Below are 27211 nucleotides of genomic sequence, written 5' to 3'. Positions count from 1 at the left end.
AATGTTTATTGGTGGTGAATGTCCCATAAACACCAAGAATCCTCAGCTTCTGAAGACCCCAGTACACAAGGGTGCAATTGGAACTGAGAATCCACAATGGCAACTTCCAATGAAGAAAAGAAAAATGGGGAGGATGCAGCAGGCACTGTTCCAGTGCAATTAACCAAGGCCAGTGGGAAGGAAAGTAAGACTCCTCTGTCCTGGCAGTGGAGGAAGGCTGTTAACTAGCCAATCTAGAAGCCCTGGTTCTCCTGTTTCAAGGTCATATGCTGTTCTTGGCTCCAGGTTTCTCCTTCTTGGGTTTTCTCTTTGTTCCTTATTTTCTATGGCCACAACTTAGTCGGGCATTAAAGGGTATACTTTTCTTAGGAACTGGAAAGCATTTATAGGAGTCAAGAATGCAAATGAACTAAGTAAACTTCTCTGTTTTGGAAATGTTGGAAATGTAAATAACTTTAGGGGAAACAGGAGGGAAAGGGAGAAGCGGTGGAGTGAGTGAGGACGCTGATAACACGACTGCCTCATATTCGTGTAGAGTTCTGTCTTTTGCCAGTGCATCTGGAAAGTATGTTCCGCACCGAAGGACCATTTCTGAGTGGTCATTTCCTGTAAGCAAAGTAAAGGGCTGAGTACCTTTGTGGGTTGATTTATTTCAAAACAAAGGCGTGAGGCAACAGTTAGCCGTGGTACTTTCCTTAAAGCAGAAGCTCAAAACCAGAAATTGATGAAAAAGTAAGCCACATGAGTATTTCTAAATATTGTGTGCTTGAGGATGGGTGTTTACTGGACATGGTCTGGTTCATGTAATGAGGGTTGGAGATAATTTTGATTTGACATTAAAACTTCTCACTTGACACCTAGGTGATACTATTGTTTATTGATTCATTTATTCAATGAGTATTTAATGAATGTCTATTACATATCAGACAGTATTTTACACATAGAGGATGGGGTTCAATCAGCAAACCATACAGACCAAAATCCCTGACTTCAGAGAGCTTACATTTTCGTTGTTTAAAAGAAACTGTATCTCCAAAGGCTGTGCTCTAGGATAATAACAACAAGAAGAACAAAAATCAGAAATTAATAAATAAATAAAAGAAAGCATTTCAAGTTTCATACTTTTTTTTTTTCAGACAAAGTCTCACTCTTGTCCCCTAGGCTGGAGTGCAATGGCAGAGTCTTGGCTCACTGCAACCTCCACCTCCCGGGTTCAAGCAATTCTCCTGCCTCAGCCTCCTAAGTAGCTGGGATTACAGGTGTGCACCACCATGCCCAGCTAATTTTTGTATTTTAAGTAGAGATGGGGTTTTACCATGTTGGCCAGGCTGGTCTCGAACTCCTGACCTCAGGTGATCCACCCTTCTTGGCCTCCCAAAGTGCTTGGATTACAGGCATGAGCCACTGCATCCAGCCAAGTTTCATACTGTTTTATAACTTTTAAACAGTTATTATACTATTTTATGCTGATGAGTTTGACAGTTTGAATGAAATGGCCAAACTCCTTGAAATTCAGTTTACCAAAACTGACAGATAGGAAAAAACAAAAAAACAAAAACAGAAGAGTCTAATCACTGTTAAAGAAAACAAACTTGTTATTAAAAATCTTCCCAGAAAGAAAACACAAGACCAAGTTGGCTTCACTGGTGAATTTTTCTGAATATTTAATAAAGATATAACACCAGAAAACAGAATCAGAGGAATTACTTCTCAATTCCTTTTCTGAGACCATTACAAGTTTCTCTTTGTTCCTTATTTTCTATGAAAACTTAGCAAGGATAGTAGAAAAAGTGAAATAACAGTATATAAACATAAACACAGAAATTCTAACCAACTCTTGTGAGATATAAATATTTAAAGTACATCAGGACTAAGTGTGGTTTATTCCAGGAATTCAAGAGTAGTTTAACATTCAGAACTTAATGAACATTATTTATAATGATTTACATAAAAGAAGAAGAATAATACGACCATCTTAATACATGTAGAAAATGCATTTGATAAAATGCAAAGTCCACTCATGATGTAAGAAAAAGAAACAGAAAACTCTTAGCAAACTAAAAATAGAAGAAAACTTCCATAATCTGATTTGTTTTAATAGCTATAAAACACCTACAGCAAACATTTTACTTTATACTTTAAAGTCTTCCCCTTATTATGCACTATCTCATCTAAGTCTTACAAATCCCCGCCAGTCTTTCTCTTCTTATATTTCCCAACTCCACTTACCCCAGGGTATAGGTAGAAGTCAAAAAACAAAAAATAACAAACACTAATATTATAGTAGCCTGACTGTCTATTTCTTAGCCCCAAATCAGGGACACAAGAGCATTTTTCCTGAATAAATACTTGAGCTGTGCATCCTTGAATGCCTCAATATGACTCAAGGGTAGGTGAAGCTGGAACTGGCATTAGGGTAGGATGAACAGAACTCAAAATATCCCTGACCCCATCCTCACATTGCCTGTAACTCAGTCTCTGCAGGAGGTGAAGCAGAATTGGCAGCCGTGTCATTAGTTGGGGCTGAGTCCTCAGACAGGGCCCTCTCCAGACTGGTGGGAAGGGAGTGGATCAGTCTCTCTCGGAAGTCTTGGCCCACAAAGACGTAAAGCATGGGGTTGAGGCAGCTGTTGAAGAAGGCCAGGGAGCTCGTTGGGTTAACCAGGATGTCAATGATTTTGTACTTGCCATAGAACAACATCTCTTTCAGCCAGACGGTGCCCAGAAGGGCAACCAGTTGAAAGGGAAACCAACAGATGAAGAAAGAAGCCACCACAGCAGTGAGGACCCGTAAGGGACGGCTGGATTTAATCATGCCCTTTTTGTGGATCTTGGCTGCAATGAGCCCATAGCAGATGGCAACAATGGACATCGGTAAGCTAAAGCCAATGACAAACCGGATAATCCCTCTGGCTGTCAGCATGGTAATGGCCACCTTCTGCCTCTCCTCAGGGGTGCCACCCCAGGATGCAAAGTTGAAAGTACAGTATGTGTCCCCATTTGGAATAGTTACTGTAGTCAAAAAGAGGAAAACTGGCAAGGTAAGGACTAGAGCAAGAATCCAAGGTCCGACAATCACCTTCATGGCCAGACTCACAGTGCGGTGGTTCTGGGCCCAGACTGGATGCAGGACACAAATGCAGCGGTCCAGTGCAATGAAACCAATCAAGAAGACACTTCCAAAGAGGTTGATGTCCACCACGTGTGAATTAACTTACACAGGAACCAGCCAAAAGGCCATTTTTCTCCCATGGCCATGGAGACAATGAGGAATGGTAATGTGGCTGTGAAAGAAAAGTCAGCCAGGGCCAGGTTCAGGTAACAGATGGTGGTGACTGTGCGTGTCATCCGGAATCCAGCCACCCAGATCACAAGCCCATTGCCCAGGACCCCGAGGACAAAGGTGACCCCAAGCACCACCAATGGGAGGATCCGCAGAACAGTGTAGCCAGCAGACTCATAGGACCCTTCTTCATATTCATTCAGAGGAGTGGAGAAGTTGGTTTCCATCTTGCCAGCAGCACCTGAAACATTCCAACAATGGCCATTTCTCAGCTGTGGAACCATCTTACAGCATCTGTATTTATAGCTCACATCAACTTCCACTAAAGCTCCCACTCCTACCAGGAGACCCACTCTATCTACTAAGCCTTGTTGACAACGGTGCTATAGAATTGGCATTCTCTTGGATGCTCCTTTGGGAAGGGATAGTCCTCCATATTCCCATCATTATCAATATGCATTTCACTTATCGGGCTGATCACTTCACCAAGAGGATCACAAGGCTCATACTGAACTTATGTTGTATGGACAATGGAAAATTGAGCATAGGCAGCCTCAGCATTGTGAGGAAGGCACAAGACTCAGAATCAGAAGGCTCACATCTGTGTCTCCCACAATTCAATGCAAACATGCTGGCAAGCTCTGCAACCTCTTTCAGCCCCAGGTTCTTCCAGTCTCCCAACTCCTGTCCCTCAAACTGTGAGAACCCTTGACCTATTGCTTGGCTAGTACTCAAGATAAAGTTTGAGGGTTTGGCTTGAGGTTATTGTTGAAGAGAATTTTGAGGAGTCACTGGTAACATGTAGTAGTATGTTATATCCTGAGGATTCTGCACTAGAGGAAGTCGGCAAAGAGAGTTCCATCTCTGCTTTCTACCCTCTGCTTTTCCCTGTCCCTGCTTGATGTGGAGCTCTTCTCTGTTTGGAATGCAAATAATCAGTGCCGATTTGTATAGCTTTGGTGTCTGTGGGATAAAGACTATGAGAATAATAAGTCGTATTAATACTTGTGAAGTTCTTATTAGAGACTATGCATTGTGTTAATTACTACATATGGGATCCGGTTTGGCCTATGTAATAGCTGTGTAATATTCATTACTTCTAGTTTTCATTAGAATAAATTAAAGCTCAGGGCAATTGTGAAATGTGTTGAAGGTCATTTAGGTAGTAGATAATAGATTAAGGACTTCGGTTTGGCGTGGTCTGACTTCTAAACCCTTACACTTGACAGATATTGCTGGTTGCCCACCCAGCAACGGTTCCCCATTCTTCTCTGCTCGAAAAACCACAGTTGTGTTTAGTTACTCACCCTGCAGAGAAGGTGTCTTTTCTCCATGTTGGGAGTAAATCTTGACTAGTCTAATTAGCACTAACTAGAATTCCTTTTACTTTGCAAGGGATTGCTTTGGTAGTGGACACGTGACTAAATTGTGGACAATAACATTGTAAGAATGTAACCCTCAGAGCTTCTCAGATCAAGTTTTTTTGTTTTTGTTTTTTTCTTTTAAGAACAAAAACCCAAAACATGTAGTCCCTGCCTCTGGTCCGGATCACATCTGTAATATTTGTATCCAGTTCAACACAAAGTCCCATGTCACCTGAGCACATTTTCTTATGCCGTGGTCTGTGGACTTTATCAGAAACATCCAGGCTGCCTGTTAAAATTGTATTCATTATCCTTAGCAAACTAACGCAGGAACAGAAAACCAAATACCACATGTTCTCATTTACAAATGGGAGGTAAATGATGAGAACACATGGACACAAAGAGGGGAACACTGGGGCCTACCGGAAGGTGGAGGGTGGGGGGAGGGACAGGATCAGGAAAAATAAGTAGTGGGTATTAGGCTTAATACCTCAGTGATGAAATAATCTGTACAAGAAAACACCAGGATACAAGTTTACCTGTATAACAAACCTGCACATATACCCCTGAACTTATAATAAAAATGAAAAACAATTATATCCATAAATCTCATTCTAGAATCTGTTTGTGTAAAAGCCAGGATGATTTGCTATGGCCATGAGAATTTGAGAATCATCTCAGACTGGGCTATTCAGCATCTTTAAGAGAAATAGCAATTCCATAGCACTTGTTCACATCTAATGCTCATAATAACGTTGGGAAACAGCCATCACATCTGGGGGAATTCATGGCCCGGGGACTTCTGTAGTTTTTTCCAACATCATGCCCAGCCAGTCAGTGGAGGCAGCAAGATATGGAAACCAAGATGGACAACTCCAGAGCCACTGCCTTTGCATACAGAAGTCCTGCCTTTGAAAGGGATTCCCCCAAGATTACTAGGATAGGGCTCTGCCTCAGTCTGGTGACTTTTAGCCTTCTTCCTTTTCCTTATTTCCTCCTTTTCTTCCTGCTATTACCAGTGAGTTTCACTGAGATATTCCGTGGGACGTTATTTAATGTAGCTCAGGGTTTCTCAACCTTGGCACCATTGACATCTGGGTCTGGGTAATTCTTCGTTGTGGCAGACTGTTCTGGACACAGTAGGATGTTTAGCAGCCCCCCTGGCCTCTATCCACAGACACCAGTAGCAACTCCTTCTCCAGAAATGACAATCAACAGGTTCCATAAACATTGTCAAAGGTCCCCTCGGAGGCAAAGTCACCCCCAATTGAGAGTCACTGTTATAAAGAATACTGGGCTCAGCCAGATACGGTGGCTCACGCCTGTAATCCTAACACTTTGGGAGGCCAAGGAGGGTGGATTGCCTGAGGTCAGGAGTTCCAGACCACCCTGGGCAATACGGTGAAGCCCCGTCTCTACCGAAAATACAAAAAATTAGCCGGGCCTGGTGGCATGCACTTGCAGTCCCAGCTACTGGGGAGGCTGAGGCAGGAGAATCGCTTGAACCCGGGAGGCGGAGGTTGCAGTGAGCCGTGCCACTGCACTCCAGCCTGGGGGACAGAGCGAGACTCTGTCTAAAAAAAAAAAAAAAAAAAAAAAAAAAAAAAAATATATATATATATATATATACACTGGGCTCTGAAGTCAGCTAGGTCTCTCTTCTAATCTCATCTGTGATGTCTCCTCACTATGAGTTTTTAGTCACTGATCTCTCTTTGAGCCTCAGTTTTCTGCTCTGCAGAACGAGGACAATTTTTTTATGGTGAAGTCTAACTTTCAGGTGAGGATTAAGTGAGAATAGATGTGGAAATCTTTTAGGCTAGACTGAGTACATCTATGACAAATGGGAACTCTTGGCCCTCACCAGGCTGTGTGCTGTGTCGTGGGGCTCAATCCATTATGAAGTTCAAGGTCAGGACAAGAACGATGCTCATAGCAATAGTTGTTTCTACTTATGAACATTACCCACACGCCAAGAGCTTTTCCTTTAACCCTATCAACGCCTCTCACAGGATCTGTGGATGGGCTGTGTTAATATGTGTAAACACTGAGCACTCCTGAGACACAGTGAATATTGATTAATCTTAGTGATATTAGGTTGGTGCAAAGGTAACTGCCGTTTTTGCCATTAAAAATAATAGCAAAAACCACAAGTACTTTTGCAGCAACCTGATAATTAGTATAACCATTGTACAGATGAGGAAGTTAAGACTTAGATGGGCTGCGTTAATTGTTCAACGTTCCCAGGTAGAAAGAGTAGAGACAGAATTGGAGCTCAGCCAGGTTGATTACAACAGAATTGTGCTGTTAACCCTTTTCCACCCCATAGTTCCTCAACAGACTCAGATTTTCTCTATCCACACTCCAAACATTCTACAAGGCACTTAGAAGACATGATCTATCCATAATCTCAAATTCATTTTAAAATGTTGATACAGGCTGGGCGCAGTGGCTCACGCCTGTAATCCTAGCACTTTGGGAGGCCAAGACAGGTGGATCACTTGAGGCCAGGAATTCGAAACCAGCCTGGCCAACATGGTGAAACCCTGTCTCTACTAAAAATACAAAAATTAGCTGGGCATGGTGGCGGGTGCCTGTAATCCCAGTTACTTGGGAGGCTGAGGCAGGAGAATCACTTGAGTCTGGGAGGCAGAGGTTGCAGTGAGCCAAGATCGTGCCACAGCACTCCAGCCTGGGTGAAAGAGCGAGCCTCCGTCTCCAGAAAAAAAAAAATGTTGATACAACAAGGAAGGATGATTGTGCAATGACAGGTGAGGACAAATTAACAAGGCAAAAATTGCAAAGTTTTGGGTCCACCCTAGTTGTAATGTAAGGAGGAGAACTGCGAACCACAGATGATACCTGCACTGATTATGAGGTCTGCTATTTGGTGAGTCCTTAATATGTGCCAGTCACTATACATTTTATCATCTCTGATTACAATATCCTTGCTTTGGGACAAGTGCTGTCCTTGCGTAACAGGTAGGAAAGTACGGCTCAGAGAGTGGAAGTGACTTTCACAATTATTGAGGGTTGCAATTGAATTTATGACCACAGATTTCAAATGAAAACTCAGCAGTTCCTCATTAGGTTACTCTACTTCTCCAGCGCACTCACTATCCCACACCTTAATTATTTCAGTCCTGCTTTCTCCAAAAAGTACCTCATTTATTCTGTTTTTCCCACTCTCAGCAGATGCCCTTGACTGACATTATAATGAGAAAATGGTAATAACTAGATGTGAAATTTTCAGCCGTTCCTCCTCTGACCCTCAGTCTACCTGCCCCTGTCACTGTGAATAAAGACTTCTTGTTCTTCCCAATAATTTCCCTCCCTGCATTGGCCCAGGATGCCCTCTCATCTTCCCACAAACTTTCCCCCTGCATTTGTCCTTCCATTTTCTGCCAAAAACAAACCCTCAAGATTTTATTTCTACTAGATCATTCTCACTATTACATAAACATTACATAAATCATATCCCCTCCCTTTAAAAAGAAACCATCCTTGGCCAGGTGCCGTGGCTCACGCCTGTAATCCCAACATTTAGGGAAGCTGAGGCAAGTGGATCACTTGAGGCCAGGAGTTTGAGACCAGACTGGCCAACATGGTGAAACCCCATCTCTACTAAAAATACAAAAATTAGCTGGACATGATGGCACGCGCTTGCAATCCCAGCTACTTGGGAAGCTGAGGCAGGAAGACCTCTTGAACCCTGGAAGGCAGAGGTTGCAGTGAGCTGAGATCGCACCACTGCACTCCAGCCTGGGCAACAGTGAGTCCGTCTCAAAAACAAACAAACAAACAACAACAAAACTAAACAAAAACAAAATAAAAACCACCCCAAAAAACAAAACAAAAAACAACCAAAAAGATCCTTGGACTATATTCCTTTCTGGTGTTAACCCTATTTCTCCTGAGAGAATTCTTTCTGTGAAAAGAATTTGCAGCCAGATTTTGGAAGGAGTTTTCTGTGTTTGCTTCCTTTGATTCCCTGCCTCACTTTTTCTCCTGAATCGAGTCTGTATTGACTCCAGTTCTCAGCACTGACCTGGTGCATTTTCCTGAGGATGCTTATGACCTCAAGGCTGCAAACGCAGTGGGTGCAAATCCATATTGGTTCTTATCTCAATATCTTCGTGATAGAGGACCCATTGGGTCTCTTCTTCCCACTGGATCGCTTCCTTCTCCTTAAATCACGTTTTTCCTGTGCCATGAGATGATAAATGTACACACAACACACTTTCACTTGCATTTGAAGCTCAATTGGCCACCTCTTTTCAGTCCCCTTTGCTAGTATTTTCTGCTCTAAATTTGACTCTAAATTTAGGAGTGTCCCGCAGCTTTTACTTGTTCCCCACCTCTCTTATCTCTATATAGTCTTTCTATAGGTGATATTATCCAGTCTCAGGGCTTAAAATATCATGCTCTCTTTTCATCTAAACTATCAGCCTTGGCCTCTCTCTGGTGCTCCAGGCTGATATAACCTCTCCCCATGGGAGTCCCGTAGACATTCCAAACCTAACGTGGCTCAACCAAACAGTTGATTGTCTCATCCTCCCAAACCTGCCACTCTTCCAATATTTTGTGTCTATTTGAGTTTAAACACTCAGTTGTTAAAGCTTCCAAACTAGAACTTATCTTTCATTTCCCTTTCTCTCACCACAATCCCATCCAAGTCCTATTAATTCTATCTACAGAATCTGCTGAATGCACAGCCAGAGCCATCTCTATCTCTACAACCTGTGTCCATGGTCCTGTCAGGCAGGAATGTTTGCGCCAACTTTGCAAATAGGTTGTTCCTGGTCCTACTTTCCCCTGCCCTACAATCCAATCTCCAGAAGGAAACCAAATGAGCTTTTAAAAAGTTCAATAAGGGCCAGGTGCAGTGGCTCACACCTGTAATCCCAGCACTTTGGGAGGCCAAGGCAGGTGGGTCACCAGAGGTCAGGAGTTCGAGACCAACCTGGCCAACATGAAGAAACCCCATCTCTACTAAAAATACAAAATTAGCTGGGCGTGGTGGCACGTGCCTGTAATTCCAGCTGCTTGGGAGGCTGACGCAGGAGAATCGCTTGAACCAGGGAGGCGGAGGTTGCAGTGAGCTGAGATCGTGCCATTGCACTCCAGCCTGGGCAACAAGAGCAAAACTCTGTCTCAAAAAAAAAAAAAGTCCAATAAGGGCCGGGAGTGGCTCATGCCTGTAATCCCAGCACTTTGGGAGGATGAGGTGGGTGGATCACCTGAGGTCAGGAGTTCGAGACCAACCTGCCCAACATGATGAAACCCTGTCTCTACTTAAAAAACACAAAAATTAGCTGGGCGTGATGGCGGGTGCCTGTAATCCCAGCTACTTGGGAGGCTGAGGCAGGAGAATCGCTTGACCCTGAGAGGCAGAGTTTGCAGTGAGCCGAGACTGCGCCACTGCACTTCAGCCTGGGCGACAGAGCAAGATTCTGTCTCAAAAAAAAAAAAAAAAAAAGGTCCAATAAAATGGTGATGCTATTTTCAACACCTTCTAATGGCTTCCAAACTTCTAACTTATCCTTATCTTAAGTTCCCTCAAGTACCCCTGGACCTGCCCTGTGCATTCCTCAGACCTCATCTCTGCACTCTCGTGGGACATACTGGGCTCCACCCACAACGGGCTCTGATTCCTTGAACATGCAGCTCATTGTCATCTCGGGGCTTCTGCCTTCTCTGTTCTTTCTGCCTACCATGCTCTTCCTCTTAAGCTCCTCACACCTGGCTCCTTCACATGTTTATTTATTTATCTTTGAGTTAGAGTTTCACTCTTCTTGCCCAGGCTGGAGTGCAATGGCACGATATCGGCTCACTGCAACCTCGGCCTCCTAGGTTCAAGCGATTCTCCTGCCTCAGCCTCCTGAGTAGCTGGGATTACAGGCTCCCACCACTACGCCTGGCTAGTTTGTTGTTTGCATTTTTAGTAGAGACGGGGTAATGCAAGCCCTAAATTCCAGCCACACACGTGACTTACAACTTTCTAGTAGCCATGTTAAAAAAGTAAAATCATTGGGAGAAATTAATTATAATAATATGTTTCATTTAACCCCGCAAATAAAAAAAATCGTTGGAACACGTTACGAAAATAAAAGTTATTAACGAGTAAAGTTGTATTATTTTGATCGTACTAATGATTAAACTACACTAAGTATATTTTACACTTAAGCACATTTCAGATCAAGATAGAAACATAGGGGCTCAAAAGCCGCCTGTGGCAAGTGGATACTCCATTACAGCACTGCTCTAGAATTTAGGAGGTGTTTGTCAGAGAGCAGGAGTTCCAACGATAAATTTTAAATTGTCAGTCCCCAACTTACCAGCAGCTAAGCTCCTTTTCCTGTGTGCTTCTTGGCTTCCTGTGGAGCAACACCGGCTCTAAGGGCTTTTGCGGAGACTACTGAATGATGGGGGAGGGACAATGGAGCTGGAGCCAATCCCCTAACAGAAACTCAGGATTTCTTATAATTTTCAGAAGACACCTTGGGTATGTTGTCAGCAGACTCTTCTTAGAAACCAATGTGTCTGAATGTTCCTTCACCTCCAGCCTTCTGTGAGAGACTGGAGTTCATGCTTCCAAATGTCAAGGGTCAAGGAATCTGAATGTCCAGCCCTTCCTTCTTCAGAGTTTCATGAAAATGAAAGAAACAATTACTGAAGTGAGAAGAGTTTCAGCCACGCAATCAAGCCCAAATATGATGATTAAGTCAAACTCAATTCTCGACTTATGCAGTCCTTCTGGCATCAAATGTGTGGGTCTTTTCCATATCAAGCAATTCTCCAATTCTCTGGGGACACCACTGGGTATCTCACAATTCAATTCAGCTCCGACGCTGTCTACCTGGAGTTAGTGTCAGATCCCACAAGTTAAAGGGCTCACTCTCCCAAGACTGTCCTCACTTCAGACACCAATCCAAGTCCCAGGTGGCCACCTGTACTTCTGACTGACTGGCTATAAATTGGGGGTGGGGGGATGTTTATAACCCCTTCCTCTGTTCTGATAATTTGTTAGAATGGCTCACAGAACTTAAGAAGGCACATTACTGGCCGGGCGCTGTGGCTTACACCTGTAATCCTAGCACTTTGGGAGGCCGAGGTGGGTGGATCACTTGAGGTCAGGAGTTGAAAACCATCCTAGCCAACATGGTGAAACCCCACCTCTACTAAAAATACAAAAAAAATTAGCTGGGCGTGGTGGTGGGCACCTGTAATCCCAACTACTTGGTAGGCTGAGGCGGCAGAATCGCTTGAACACGGGAGGCGGAGGTTACAGTGAGCCGAGATTGTGCCACTAAACTCCAGCCTGGGCAACAGAGCAAGACTCCATCTAAAAAAAAAAAAAGAAAAGAAAAGAAAAGAAGAAGGCACATTACCTACATTTACTCGTTTGTTCTCAATGGAGTTCACATATCGAGAAATAAAAGGTGGTAGGTATTGTATAGGTGCAGGTCTCTAAAGAGGTGCTTCCTTGCTGGCTGCTGGAGACATAGAGATCAATCAGACATGGGCTCTGCGGACCACCTGAATAGAGAGGTGAGAATGCAGTGCTTAGTTACAATAGGGTGGGGGCACGTAGTGACAGACAGACGCCTGGCTCCTTGTGAGGTCCTCTAAAAGGAACCACTAACTCAGATTCACGAATCTAGAGTCAATATCCGGAGGAGGGAACATGTAGGCTGAGTCTTAAAGACTCAGATAAAGGAGAAAAAATAATGCATTCTTGTCAGAGGGGAGTAAAAATACCCACGAAAGGGGTCACAAAAAAGCAGGTTACTTTTGTTTACCAGAGCATAGATGATGAGGCAGACAGCAATAAGCATTAAGTATGTAGAGGGTGGCAGAGGCAATTTCTTGGATGGTCTTGAATGCTGTAAAAAGAACTTAGAATTTCTTCTTAAAATTTCTTTCTTTTTTTTTTATTATTATAGTTTAAGTTTTAGGGTACATGTGCACAATGTGCAGGTTAGTTACATATGTATACATGTGCCATGCTGGTGTGCTGCACCCACTAACTTGTCATTTAGCATTAGGTATGTCTCCTAATGCTATCCCTCCCCCCTCCCCCCACCCCACAACAGTCCCCAGAGTGTGATGTTCCCCTTCCTGTGTCCATGTTTCCTCATTGCTCAATTCCCATCTATGAGTGAGAACATGTGGTGTTTGGCTTTTTGTCCTTGCGATAGTTTACTGAGAATGATGATTTCCAATTTCATCCATGTCCCTACAAAGGACATGAACTCATCCTTTTTTATGGCTGCATAGTATTCCACGGTGTATATGTGCCACATTTTCTTAATCCAGTCTATCATTGTTGGACATTTGGGTTGGTTCCAAGTCTTTGCTATTGTGAATAGTGCTGCAATAAACATACGTGTGCATGTGTCTTTATAGCAGCATGATTTATAGTCCTTTGGGTATATACCCAGTAATGGGATGGCTGGGTCAAATGGTATTTCTAGTTCTAGATCCCTGAGGAATCGCCACACTGACTTCCACAATGGTTGAACTAGTTTACAGTCCCACCAACAGTGTAAAAGTGTTCCTATTTCTCCACATCCTCTCCAGCACCTGTTGTTTCCTGACTTTTTAATGATTGCCATTCTAACTGGTGTGAGATGGTATCTGATTGTGGTTTTGATTTGCATTTCTCTGATGGCCAGTGATGATGAGCATTTTTTCATGTGTCTTTTGGCTGCATAAATGTCTTCTTTTGAGAAGTGTCTGTTCATATCCTTTGCCCACTTTTTGATGGGTTTTTTTGTTTTTTTCTTGTAAATTTGTTTGAGTTCATTGTAAATTCTGGATATTAGCCATTTGTCAGATGAGTAGGTTGCGAAAATTTTCTCCCATTTTGTAGGTTGCCTGTTCACTCTGATGGTTGTTTCTTTTGCTGTGCAGAAGCTCTTTAGTTTAATTAGATCCCATTTGTCAATTTTGGCTTTTGTTGCCATTGCTTTTGGTGGTTTAGAAATGAAGTCCTTGCCCGTGCCTATGTCCTGAATGGTAATGCCTAGGTTTTCTTCTAGGGTTTTTATGGTTTTAGGTCTACCATTTAAGTCTTTAATCCATCTTGAATTAATTTTTGTATAAGGTGTAAGGAAGGGATCCAGTTTCAGCTTTCTACATATGGCTAGCCAGTTTTCCCAGCACCATTTATTAAATAGGGAATCCTTTCCCCATTGCTTGTTTTTCTCAGGTTTGTCAAAGATCAGATAGTTATAGATATGCGGCGTTATTTCTGAGGGCTCTGTTCTGTTCCATTGATCTATATCTCTGTTTTGGTAACAGTACCATGCTGTTTTGGTTACTGTAGCCTTGTAGTATAGTTTGAAGTCAGGTAGCGTGATGCCTCCAGCTTTGTTCTTTTGGCTTAGGATTGACTTGGCAAGGCAGGCTCTTTTTTGGTTCCATATGAACTTTAAAGTAGTTTTTTCCAATTCTGTGAAGAAAGTCATTGGTAGCTTGATGGGGATGGCATTGAATCTATAAATTACCTTGGGCAGTATGGCCATTTTCATGATATTGATTCTTCCTGCCCATGAGCATGGAATGTTCTTCTATTTGTTTGTGTCCTCTTTTATTTCATTGAGCAGTGGTTTGTAGTTCTCCTTGAAGAGGTCCTTCACGTCCCTTGTAAGTTGGATTCCTAAGTATTTTATTCTCTTTGAAGCAATTGTGAATGGGAGTTCACTCATGATTTGGCTCTCTGTCTGTTATTGGTGTATAAGAATGCTTGTGATTTTTGTACATTGATTTTGTATCCTGAGACTTTGCTGAAGTTGCTTATCAGCTTAAGGAGATTTTGGGCTGAGACAATGGGGTTTTCTAGATATACCATCATGTCATCTGCAGACAGGGACAATTTGACTTCCTCTTTTCCTAATTGAATACCCTTTATTTCCTTCTCCTGCCTAATTGCTCTGGCCAGAACTTCTAACACTATGTTGAATAGGAGTGGTGAGAGAGGGCATCCCTGTCTTGTGCCAGTTTTCAAAGGGAATGCTTCTAGTTTTTGCCCATTCAGTATGATATTGGCTGTGGGTTTGTCATAGATAGCTCTTATTATTTTGAGATACGTCCCATCAATACCTAATTTATTGAGAGTTTTTAGCATGAAGGGTGGTTGAATTTTGTCAAAGGCCTTTTCTGCATCTATTGAGATAATCATGTGGTTTTTGTCTTTGGTTCTGTTTATATGCTGGATTATATTTATTGATTTGCATATATTGAACCAGCCTTGCATCCCAGGGATGAAGCCCACTTGGTTGTGGTGGATAAGCTTTTTGATGTGCTGCTGGATTTGGTTTGCCAGTATTTTATTGAGGATTTTTGCATCAATGTTCATCAAGGATATTGATCTAAAAAAAATTTCTTTCTTAAAATTTCTTCTGCTTAAAAGCTATTTAAGCAGGAGAGTGACTTGTCAGGAGTGTGCTTCCAAAAAACATTGTTCTAGAGTCCCCCTGCAAAGGGATGGCTCTGAGAATGTTCCTAGTTGGAGGCAGAGATCTTAAAGGGTAAGAAGTTGCCAGAGATCAAGGTGAACTTGTCGAATAGTTGCCTGTGCTGGAGTAGTGTGCTAGAGAGGAGGTGTAGTTTAGGGAAAGATTTCCAGGCTTGGTAGACTGGGCTTGGAGACCAAATGGCTCTGGAGAATGAGGAAGCATGAAGGGTCTTTATGAAGCCCACATTCATAATTCATGATTGCTGTATAACCACCCAAATCATAGCATGTAAAACAACCATTTCATTATGTTCATGGATTATGTTGGGAATTAGGATAAGGCACAGAGGAGATGCTTGTCTCTGCCACCCAAAACTCAAAGGTCTGGGGGTGACTAGAAGACTGTGAATCAGAGTCATCTAGAGCTCCTTCATTCACATGTCAGATGCCTGGGTTGGAATGACTCAAATGCTGAACTAGGCTGGTATTGCACCAAGTGCCTACGGGCAGCCTTTCCAGCATGGTGGTCTCAGCGGAATCAAAGTCGCAGGACAATGGCTGCCTTCCTCCAGAACACGTGTTCCAGGAGAACCGGAAGATGCTTCCTAGCCTTTTTTGACCTAGCCTTGAAAGCTACGTGGAAGTCATTTCTACCACATTCTTTGGTCAAAGTAGTCCCAACCCTACCCAGGTTCCAGGGGAGAGGGGATACAATATGCCTGCCTTCCTGTCAGTGGAAGGAGAGTCCAAGAATATTGTGGCCATTTTCTTCAGAACGGTTGCACCAAGGTAACTGCGTAGATTTGGGGGCTGTCATTGAGATGAGAGTCAATGAAAAGAAGCAGAGTGTTTAGTTTGTTAGAGCTGCCATAACAAAATACCATTGGCTGGGCGGCTACAACAATAGAAATATATTTTCTCACAGTTTTATCAGCTGGAAGTTTAAGATCAAGGTGTCAGCAGGGTTGATTCCTCCTGAGTCCTCTCTCCTTGGCTTGCAGATACCGCCTCCTCCTCATGTTTTCACACAGTTTTCCCTCTATGCCTGTCTGTGTCTGAATCTCCTCTTTTCATAAGGATATCAGTCATATTGAGTTGGGGCACACCCTAATGACCTCAGTTTCAGCTAATTACCTCTTTAAAGGTCGTATCCCCAAATACAGTCACATTCTGACATGCTGGGGTGTATTGGTCAATTCTCATGCTGCTAATAATGACATACCCAAGACTGGGTAATTTATAAAGGGAAGAGGTTTAATGGACTCACAGTTCCACGTGGCTGGGGAGGCCTCGCAATCATTGCGGAAGGCGAAGGAAGAACAAAGGGACATCTTACATGGCGGCAGGCAAAAGAGAATGAGAACCAAGTGAAAGGGGAAACCCCTCATAAAATCGTCAGATCTCGTGAGACATATTCACTACCGTGAGAACATTATGGGGGAAACCGCCCCCATGAAACAACTATCTCCCACCTGGTTCCTCCCACAACACGTGGGAATTATGGGAGCTACAATTCAAGATGAGATCAGGGTTGGGACACAGCCAAACCATATCATGGGGTGAGGGCTTCAACCTAAGAATTTGAAGGGGACTGTGACACAATTTAGTCCTTAACAGAGTTGTGGGAGAAGGTGAGGAGAGCAAAGGCTGCAGATGAGTTTGAAAGGAAACAGGAACCCAAAATGATGTGTCTGGACATCAAGGGCAGGTCTGAGCTAGAGACAGGGGTCTGGTGAATGTTAGCTGAGGTGTGGTTCAAGTTTTAAGCATGGATAGGTTCACCGCAGAGAATGTGAAACAGCAGATAGAGAGGTTTATGTAATTACTAAGATATTGATAATACTTATTGCACTGGAATTCATGCCAAATGCTTTGTATCACTGATCTTATTTGTTCTGCTCCAGAAAACACCTCTGTAAGTGTCATTGCTCTCAATTCACAGGTGAAGTGACTGGGACCCAGTGCAGTTAAATCAGGGGTCAAATCTAGCCACTGGTTGTTTTCGTATGGCCTGAGAGCCAAGAATGGCTTTAATATTTCTTACCGGCTAAAGAAAATCAAATGAAGGGTATTTTGTGCCATGCAAAACTTATATGAAGTCCAATTGTCGTGTTTTAAATAAAGTTTTATTGACATACAGTCATGCTCCTCATTTACAACTTTGCTTGTGGCTGTTTTCAGGCTACAACAGCAGAGCCAAGGAGTTGTGATGGAGACCCTATGGCCTGCCAAATGAAATATATTGACCATCTGGCTCTTCATAGGAAATGTTTGTGGCCCAGTGCAGTGGTTCCGTCCTGTAATCCCAGCACTTTGGGAGGCCAAGGCAGGTGATTGTTTGAGGTCAGGAGTTCAAGACCAGCCTGGTCAACGTGGCAAAACCACATCTCTACTTAAAAAATACAAAAATTAGCCAGGCGTGGTGGCGGGCACCTGTAATCCCAGCTACTGGAGAGGCTGAGGCAGGGGAATCACTTGAACCTAGGAGGCAAAACTGCAGTGAGCCAAGATCACACCACTGTACTCCAGCCTGGGTGACACAGTGAGACTCTGTCTCAAAAAAATAAAAGTTGGGGGAAATGTTTGAGACCCCTGGATTAGCTGGCTTGTCTGGAGCTAGTGAACAGTAGTCCTGGGATTCTAGTCCAGGCAATCTGGCTTCACCACCTCAGTCCAGTGCTTTACTGGGAGGCTGTGCTGCTCGCCGAGGCCATTTCTCATGTTTCAGTTACCAGAAGAGTCAGGGACTTTTGCAGCATAGGCAGGAATACCCCCATTCCGGTCAACCTAAGACATCTTCCCTTTTAGCCTTACGCAAACACAGAAGTGGAAGTCCATTTTAAGACTTTGCCTTTTTTCTTCACCATAGTCACTTTGGAATGCACACTCGGCTCTATTTTTGCCCAACCTAGTGTGCTAATCACGGGCCATTTGGTAGCAAGGAAGAAAACCTACTTATGTTTTAGAAAAGAGGGCTCATGGGAAACAGGTAGGGGTGTCCCAGGACCCCCGTTTTAGGAAGAACAGTCAGACTTCAAAAGACCTACAAATTTTTCTGGCAATTACTCTCTGTGGAGTCCCTTGTCTCTTGTTTTCTCTTGACATTTGGGCCCTTCTCCTCTGTGCATAATGATGTCCTCTGCCATTCCCTTTATTTTAATCCACTTACAAAGTGTTGGCTTCCATGTGACTCCTAGGCACGTCTTCATTTGTTATCCTTCATACCTTGGGAATCTTCTAAAATGCATCTGTTGTTACGATCCCAAGAAAATGTTTATAAAATACAAACACAAATGTTTATAAAGTACAAACGAACATATCACCCTTCTGATTAAAGATCTTCAGTGATTCTCCATCTGATCCCCATCCTCCTGGTGTGGGATGCTGGAGTGTAGCAGTCCCCAACATTTTTGGCACCAGGGACCAGTTTCATAAAAACCAATTTCTCCATGGGGTGGCGGGGTAGATGGTTTCAGGATGATTTAAGCACATTGCATTTATTGTAGACTTTATTTCTATTATTATTATTACATTGTAATATACAATGAAATAATTATACAACTCACAATGATGTAGAATCCGTGGGAGCCCTGAGCTTGCTTTCCTGCAACTAGACAGTCCCATCTGGGAGTGATGGGAGACAGTGACAGATCATCAGGCATTAGATTCTCATAAGGAGCACACAACCCAGATCCCTGGCATGCACAGTTCACAGTAGGGTTCACACTGTTATGAGAATCTAATGCCGCCACTAATCTGACAGGAGGCAGAGCTCAGGCAGTAATGCCAGCAATGGGGAGTGGCTGTAAATACAGATGAAGCTTCTCTTGCTCGCCTGCCAGTCACCCGCTGTGCAGCCCACTTTCTAACAGGCCACAGACCAGTATCGGTCTGTGTATTGGTCTATGGCCTGGAGGTTGGGGACCCCTGCTGTAATGTGAAGTCAGGAGCTGTGGTAGCTTTCTTGGAGCCATGAAGTGGCAATCCCCAGGAAAAAAAGTCACCATATTAGGGATAAAAAAGAGGAAAGATTAAAATGAATGTAGTTCTTGATGATATTTTCCAGATATAACCTAACCTAGTATTACCCTCTTGCAAAATTCTTGTAAAGTAAACCATAAATTTCGTCTTGGTTCTAAGCTAAGCTTGTCCAGCCCATGGCCTAAGATGGCTTTGAATGCAGCCCAACACAAATTCATAAACTTTCTTAAAACATTATCAGATTTTTGGGGGATTTTTTTTTTTTTTTAGCTCATCAGGTATCGTTAGTGTTAGTGTATTTTATGTGTGGCCCAAGACAATTCTTCTTCTTCCAGTGTGGCCCAGGGAAGGCAAAAGATTGGACACCCCTGGTTGAAGCCATTGTTAGGTGTAATTGTAAATTATAAATTACTTAGAATTAAAAACAGCCCGGCTCACGCCTGTAATCCCAGCATTTGGGGAGGCTGAGGCAGGAGGATCACTAAACCCAGGGGTCTGAGACATGCCTGGGCAACGTAGCAGGATACTGTCTCTAAAAGAAAAAAAAAAAAAAAAACAGCCTTAATGCAACAATGCCTTGGTAATAATGCTTTCAGAATCAGTGTCATTATCTCTGATTCTGTAACTGTCTTACCATATTTCTCCATATCACTCTGATACCCTTGGAAGGATGCTTAACATTTCAGAAAAACAGTTATTTCTTTGGGCTAGAAGACTACAAATGAGCTTCCACAAGATCAGAGGATTATGGGGTTAATCTTGGTGGTGTGCATGGGTGTGGACGTGCTGTCCTGCCAACTGTCTCAACTTCCCCCCGTCCCTTACCTCTCTCTGTGTTTCTGGTCTCCATCCCTCACGACTTCTTCTCTTCCTTTCATTGCTTCCCTCTGATTCTTCTCACCACAGTGCTTGCTGCTTTCTTTACCTTGACCCTTGGAGGGAGCAGGGGCCCGGACACTTGGATTTCTTGGCCCTTGATGTTGAGAGCACTGAACCTCTGCATCCCACAGAGACTGAGGCTGAGAAATACAGTCAGGTACATGAGTTTCTAAACAGGCCCAGCCCACTGTCCTAATGCCATTAAAACAGACAGTATATTGGTGTATTCTTGGGGCCATCAAAAATCAGAAGAAGCTCTGACTTCCTATTTCCTGCTACCCAGCTGGTTTCAGTTCCTTTACCCCTCCTCCTGTTCCTTGGTGTATGTTTTGTTGCAATCATTAGAGCCTGAGTCACTCTCCCCAGGAGACCCAGACCTAGAACTACCCAGAGCAAGACCACAGCTGGTGAACAGTCCAGGTAAGAAACATATTCTGGGGGACTGAGTAGCTTGACATAGACACACTTAATACACTGGTGAACACAATAGACTCTTTGGTTGAAGAAGGATGTGGAGTTGAAGAATAATTTTTTTAAAGAGGTTCTAAACAGGCCGGGCACGGTGACTCATGCTTGTAATCCCAGCACTTTGGGAGGCCAAGGCAGGTGGATAACTTGAGGTCAGGAGTTCGAGACCAGCCTGGCCAACATGTTGAAACCTCACTTCTATTAAAAATACAAAAATTAGCCAGGCGTGGTGGTGGGCGTCTGTAATTCAAGCTACTTGGGAGGCTGAGGCAGGAGAATTGCTTGAATCTGGGAGGTGGAGGTTGCAGTGAGCTCAGATTGCACCACTGCACTCCAGCCTAGGTGACAGAGTGAGACTCCATCTCAAATAAATAAGTAAATAAATAAATAAACAAATAGGCTCTAGACTTTATTGGGGTCCTGATGGGAATGATGGAATATAGAGACACTATGAGGCTGCAGGAGAGAGAAGGGATAAGTGAAGGAGGGACGTTCTTGAGTAAATGGGGGAATGAGTTTTATGGGACCAGTAGAGGGTAGTTCTTGGATGGAAACACTTGTTTTCTGGTCACTGAGATGAGGGCAGAGAACAGTGATGCAGGAGCCAGCAGGAGGAGAATCTGGTGGAGCAAGAGGCAAGGGCATCAGCTTGAGGGCTTGAATCGGGGTGGGAAAGGATGTTTGGTTTGAAGCTTTCAGGAGAAAGCAAAAGAGCCCTAACAACTTTATGATGGGTCATGGGGAAATGAGTGTAATACAGAAGCAGTCACCTTTCGGATCAGTGATGAGTCTCCACGTGAAGACACTGGTTCTGCATGGTGCATAGGACCCAGCAGCGGAATACAGCCCTGCCCTCTCATGAATCTGCAGACATTGGCTGTCATTTCTCATCAAGCTCCTAGTTTCCTCTTCTGTCACACAGTGATGATGATGTATAATCAATACTGAGTTTGTTGAGATCAGAGGCAAGAAAGTTGAGGATGTGGTACAATGATTATCAAGCATAAAGTCCTTCATCGATGGCAGCCACCAAGGCCTGTGTTCCTTGCAAATCACAGGATTTTTCCCTTGAACCATAATTGGACAAAATTGCACAGGTTTTCCTCTCTGGTATGTTCCAGCTCATTATTGCAGAATCTTCCTCATTCATTGCAACAATCTTCTGAACTGGTTGCCTTAGAGATTCTTGAGGACAAAGAGTCCTCAGGGTATTTTGGTGGTTGGATGGGTGGTAGGGGAGGGAGACATCTCTGAGTTGTTTCTGAGATTGTAGAGTATCAAAGTTCATTAGAAATGTGAGCCACATATGTAATTTCAAAGTGTCAAGTAGGCACTTTAAAAAGGTGAAGAGAAACATGCGAACTTAATTTTAATAAAATATCTAACCTAAATTTGAATAGCCAAATTATTATCATTTTAACATGTAGTCAATATAAAAACTATTAATGAGATGGTCACAATATTTTTTTCATACTAAGTCTTTGAAATCTGATGGGTATTTTACTCCTACAGCCTATCTCCAGTTGGACTAGCCACAATTCAAGTGCTTTAAAACCACATGTGGTGAGTGACTAGTGTATTAGCCAGCTCTTCTGTGCCGGTAGCATGGCAAGGCAGAGGCAGAAAGAGACTTTTGCTGGAATTCGACAGCCTGGGCTGTTGGGTGACTTTAAGGAATTAACTGAAATGCTCTAAGTCGCACTTTCCTCATCTGCAAAATGGGTACCATAAAGACAGTGACCCTCATAGTAACAATTTTGAGGAAGGCTGCTGCAAGCATTAGAAGAGAAGACCAGGCCGGGCACACTTTAGGAGGCTGAGGCAGGTGGACTGCCTGAGCTCAGGAGTTTGAGACCAGCCTGGGCAACATGGTGAAACCCCATGTCTACTAAAATACAATTAAAAAAAAAAATTAGCCAGGCACGGCGGCGTGCACCTGAAATCCCAGCTACTCAGGAGGCTGAGACAGGAGAATCGCTTGAACCTGGGAGGCGGAGGTTGCAGTGAGCTCAGATCACGCCACTGCACTCCAGCCTGGGTGATAGAGCGAGACTCCATCTCAAAACAAATAAATAAATAAAATAAAATAAATTAAAAAAAAGAGAGAAGGCCAGCTCTTGGCAAGAACCTGACATGCACTTTGCATACCTGATCTAATGAAATGTCATATCCAATACATATTTGGACTATTATTTCTATCACGGTCTTCTACATCCCCAAGAGTGCTGAGCCCATCCAATGGATGGAGAAGCACCTCCCATCCATCTGGCCAAGGTAACCGCAGAGACGAGAGTGGAAACAGAGTCTGTTGTTCTGACTTCTTCTAGCACAGAATCCATTGGATATAATACTTGATTATACGTCATTTAGTATCACTCACGGATCCATTTGACCTATGTTGGAAAACTAACCAAGTACTATGCCTTGCTTCCCATGATGAGAGAGGAAAGGGAGATTTCATGACCTTAAAGAGAGAGAGGGAGCAGAATTTGGAGTGGAGAAGTTGCATATCTTTTTTTTTTTTGAAACGGAGTCTCGCTCTGTCGCCCAGGCTGGAGTGCAATGGCGCAGTCTCTGCTCACTGCAACCTCCGCCTCCCATGTTCAAGTGATTCTCCTGCCTCAGCCTCTGGAGTAGCTGAGACTAAAAGCACCCACCGCCATGCCTGGCTAATTTTTGTATTTTTAGTAGAGATGGGGCTTCTCCATGTTGGCCAGGCTGGTCTCGAACTGCTAACCTCGTGATCCACCCGCCTCGGCCTCCCAAGGTACTAGGATTACAGGCGTGAGCCACTGCGCCCGGCTGAGAAGTTGCATACCTTTTAGTTCTTATGCAGTGTCATGGGTGAGAGAAAGTCTTAGTCCACGTTTGTGTGACACTAGGTCACTGAAGCTGTCGCCCACTGATTTTCTGATATCTTATGCTCTTATTTTTTCTTTATTAAACTGATGGTAACATACACATAACAAAAAGTTAACCATTTTAGGCTGGGCACAGTGGCTCACGCCTATAATCTCAGCACTTTGGGACGCCGAGGCGGGCAGATCACCTGAGGTCAAGGAGTTTGAGACCAGGCTGGCCAACATGGTGAAACCCCATCTCTACAAAAATATAAAAATTAGCTGGGCATGGTGGCAAGTGCCTGTAATTCCAGCTACTCAGGAGGCTGAGGCAGGAGAATCACTTAAACGCGGGAGGCGGAGGTTGCAGCGAGCCAAGATCGCACCACTGCACTCCAGCCTGGGTGACAGAACGAGACTGCATCTCAAACAACAATAAAAAAGTTACCCATTTAAATGTACAATTCAATGGCATTAAGTACAACTACAGTGTGTTGCAACCATAACCATTATCTAGTTCCAGAACTTTTTTATCACACCAAGCAAAAACTGCATATGCATTAAGCAACAATTCCCCACTTCCTAGTTTCCCCAGTCCCTGGCAATCACTAATCTGCATTCGGTCTCTGTGAGTTTGGCTACTCTGGATATTTCATACAAGTGGTCTCATACAAAATGTGACTTGTGGTGTCTTCCTTCCTTCTCTCCTTCCTTCCTTCCTTCTTTCCTTCCTTCCTCCTTCTTTCCTTCCTTTCTTTTTTCTTTCATTTTAGACACAGGGTCTCGCTTTGTTGCCCAGGCTGGAGTGCAGTGGCTCAATCATAGCACACTATTAACCTTGAATTCCTGGGCTCAAGTGAGCCTCCCATCTCACCCTTCTGAGTAGCTAGGACTACAGGTGTGTGCCACCACATCCAGCTAATTTAATTTAATTTTGTTGTTGTTGTTAGAGATGAGGATCTTGCTATGTGGCTCAGGCTGATCATGAACTCCTGAGCTCAAGCAATCCTCCTACCTCAGCTTCCCAAAGCTCTGGGATGACAGGCATGAGCCACCACATCCAGCCCTCTTTTGTTGCGTAATGTTTTCAAGGTTCAGCCACGTTGTAGCATATATCAGTGCTTCATTGTTTTTTATGGCTGAATAATATTCCATTGGGTGGATAAACCACATTTTGTTTATCCATTCATCTGTTGATGGACATCTGGGTTGTTTCTACCTTTTGGCTATAGTGAGGAGTGTCTCTATGAACATTTTTGTTTGAATACATGTTTTCTCTATACATCTTTGGCCCCATATTCTCCTCTTGGAGGTCAAGGACCCTATCTTCCTTAGCCATTTAATCTCCCTGGTAGGGGCTTGCATGTTAGCAATTATGAGGATGTGTCATAAGACGCAATCTTGGCCACGTGCGGTAGCTCGCGTCTGTAATCCCAGCACTTTGGGAGGCTGAGGTGGGTGGATCACCTGGGGTCAGCAGTTTAAGACCAGCCTGGCCAACATGGCAAAACCCCACCTCTACTAAATATACAAAAATTAGCCAGGACTGGGGTGGTGCATACCTGTAGTCCCAGCTACTCAGGACGCTGAGGCAGGAGAATCGCTTGAACCCGGGAGGTGGAGGTTGCAGTGAGAGATCACGCCACTGCACTCCAGCCTGGGTGACAGAGCAATATTCCATCTCAAAAAAAAAAAAGATGTAATCTTGCCCAACAGGTACAATAAAAGATTGCCAATGTATAGATGTGGGCATGTGTAAGGGACAGTGGTGAGGATGTTCCGGCTGTTGTGGGAGCTCTAGGGGAAGGTGAGAAAGCTAGGAGTGGGAAAACTGGCAGGGGCAGAAATGAGGGGGTGGGGAAATGGTACGGAGGTTCATAACTGAGGAATGACCACGACTGCACTATTTCAGGAGCAGACAAGATGGAGACAAATTCCTCTCTCCCCACGAACATCTCTGGAGGGACACCTGCTGTATCTGCTGGCTATCTCTTCCTGGATATCGTCACTTACCTGGTATTTGCAGTCACCTTTGTCCTCGGGGTCCTGGGCAACGGGCTTGTGATCTGGGTGGCTGGATTCCGGATGACACACACAGTCACCACCATCAGTTACCTGAACCTGGCCGTGGCTGACTTCTGTTTCACCTCCACTTTGCCATTCTTCATGGTCAGGAAGGCCATGGGAGGACATTGGCCTTTCGGTTGGTTCCTGTGCAAATTCATCTTTACCATAGTGGATATCAACTTGTTCGGAAGTGTCTTCCTGATCGCCCTCATTGCTCTGGACCGCTGTGTTTGTGTCCTGCATCCAGTCTGGACCCAGAACCACCGCACCGTGAGCCTGGCCAAGAAGGTGATCATCGGGCCCTGGGTGATGGCTCTGCTCCTCACATTGCCAGTTATCATTCGTGTGACTACAGTACCTGGTAAAATGGGGACAGTAGCCTGCACTTTTAACTTTTCACCCTGGACCAACGACCCTAAAGAGAGGATAAAGGTGGCCATTGCCATGTTGACGGTGAGAGGCATCATCCGGTTCATCATTGGCTTCAGCGCACCCATGTCCATCGTCGCTGTCAGTTATGGGCTTATTGCCACCAAGATCCACAAGCAAGGCTTGATTAAGTCCAGTCGTCCCTTACGGGTCCTCTCCTTTGTCGCAGCAGCCTTTTTTCTCTGCTGGTCCCCATATCAGGTGGTGGCCCTTATAGCCACAGTCAGAATCCGTGAGTTATTGCAAGGCATGTACAAAGAAATTGGTATTGCAGTGGATGTGACAAGTGCCCTGGCCTTCTTCAACAGCTGCCTCAACCCCATGCTCTATGTCTTCATGGGGCAGGACTTCCGGGAGAGGCTGATCCACGCCCTTCCCGCCAGTCTGGAGAGGGCCCTGACCGAGGACTCAACCCAAACCAGTGACACAGCTACCAATTCTACTTTACCTTCTGCAGAGGTGGAGTTACAGACAAAGTGAGGAGGGAGCTTGGGGACACTTTCGAGCTCCCAGCTCCAGCTTCGTCTCACCTTGAGTTAGGCTGAGCCACAGGCATTTCCTGCTTATTTTAGGATTACCCACTCATCAGAAAAAAAAAAAGCCTTTGTGTCCCCTGATTTGGGGAGAATAAACAGATATGAGTTTATTATTGACTTCTTTTTTGATTTTGGACCTCAGTCTCGGGTGGTCAGGGTGGGAAATGATAGGAAGAAGCTGTCATCTGCATCCTAGTTTGCCTGCAATGAACCCAAATAATACCCATTATTATTAGTCCTGAATTATGAGTAGTGAATGATACCCATCATTCTGGCATCATGATGAGTAGTGTCCACTTCCATTCTGAAAAATGCCCTGCTGTGAAAAATAAATTATATAGTCATCCTAGGTAAATGAAGGAGGAGGGAGAAGTGTGAAAGAGTATGGCTTAAATCAGACAAGATATACAAGAAGATACTTTATATAGGGCAGGAGCGGTGGCTCATGCCTGTAATCCCAGCACTTTGGGAGGCTGAGGCAGGTGGATCACCAGAGGTCAGGAATTCGAGAACAGCCTGGCCAACATGGTGAAACCCTGTCTCTACTAAAAATACAAAAATTAGCTGGGCGTAGTGGCGGGCTCCCGTAATCCCAGCTACTTAGGAGACTGAGGCAGGAGAATCGCTTGAACCTGGAAGGCGGAGGTTGTAGTGAGCCAAGAAAATGCCACTACACTCCAGCCTGGGTGACAGAGTGAGACTCCGGCTCAGAAAAAAAAAAAAAAGAAGATACTTTATATAAAGTCCTCAGCCTCTTATCGGTCAACAACTCAGTAAAAATATAAAGTTATCGAGATGTCAGCTGAAGACCCCTCATCCCCTTGAGATCTACCTGATGCCTAATCTTTTATATAATAAATTTTGGGAAACAGATTGTCCTCCCCACAAGGGAGGGCCCCCAG

At 44.0% G+C, this 27211-nt stretch overlaps 2 protein-coding genes across 2 annotated transcripts; one reads left to right on the top strand and one right to left on the bottom strand.

Moving 5' to 3' along the window:
- Positions 1–1639: 1639 nt before the first annotated feature.
- On the bottom strand, positions 1640–20036 carry FPR2 (formyl peptide receptor 2). The gene is given in 5 exon segments (XM_055103569.2): positions 1640–3201; positions 3204–3524; positions 8696–8851; positions 10986–12186; positions 19916–20036. Coding segments are annotated over 2 exon segments (1053 nt in total). The 5' UTR covers positions 3511–3524; positions 8696–8851; positions 10986–12186; positions 19916–20036; the 3' UTR covers positions 1640–2455.
- A 62-nt stretch (positions 20037–20098) lies between these two features.
- FPR1 (formyl peptide receptor 1) lies at positions 20099–26419 on the top strand. The gene is made up of 2 exons (XM_003813667.5): positions 20099–20389; positions 25190–26419. Exon 2 carries the CDS (start codon positions 25201–25203, stop codon positions 26251–26253), a length of 1053 nt encoding a protein of 350 aa, XP_003813715.1. The 5' UTR covers positions 20099–20389; positions 25190–25200; the 3' UTR covers positions 26254–26419.
- The last annotated feature ends 792 nt before the right edge of the window (positions 26420–27211 follow it).

The sequence above is a fragment of the Pan paniscus genome, chromosome 20, assembly GCF_029289425.2.
Source record: "Pan paniscus chromosome 20, NHGRI_mPanPan1-v2.0_pri, whole genome shotgun sequence".
In the NCBI taxonomy this organism is placed as follows: Eukaryota; Metazoa; Chordata; class Mammalia; order Primates; family Hominidae; genus Pan; species Pan paniscus.
Note: the sequence above shows the minus strand (reverse complement) of the source record. Positions and strands in the feature narration are given on the sequence as shown.

Coding starts and splice junctions, on each gene's coding strand:
- FPR1 (XM_003813667.5), top strand. CDS start 25,201: ATGGAGACAAATTCCTCTCTCCCCACGAACATCTCTGGAGGGACACCT.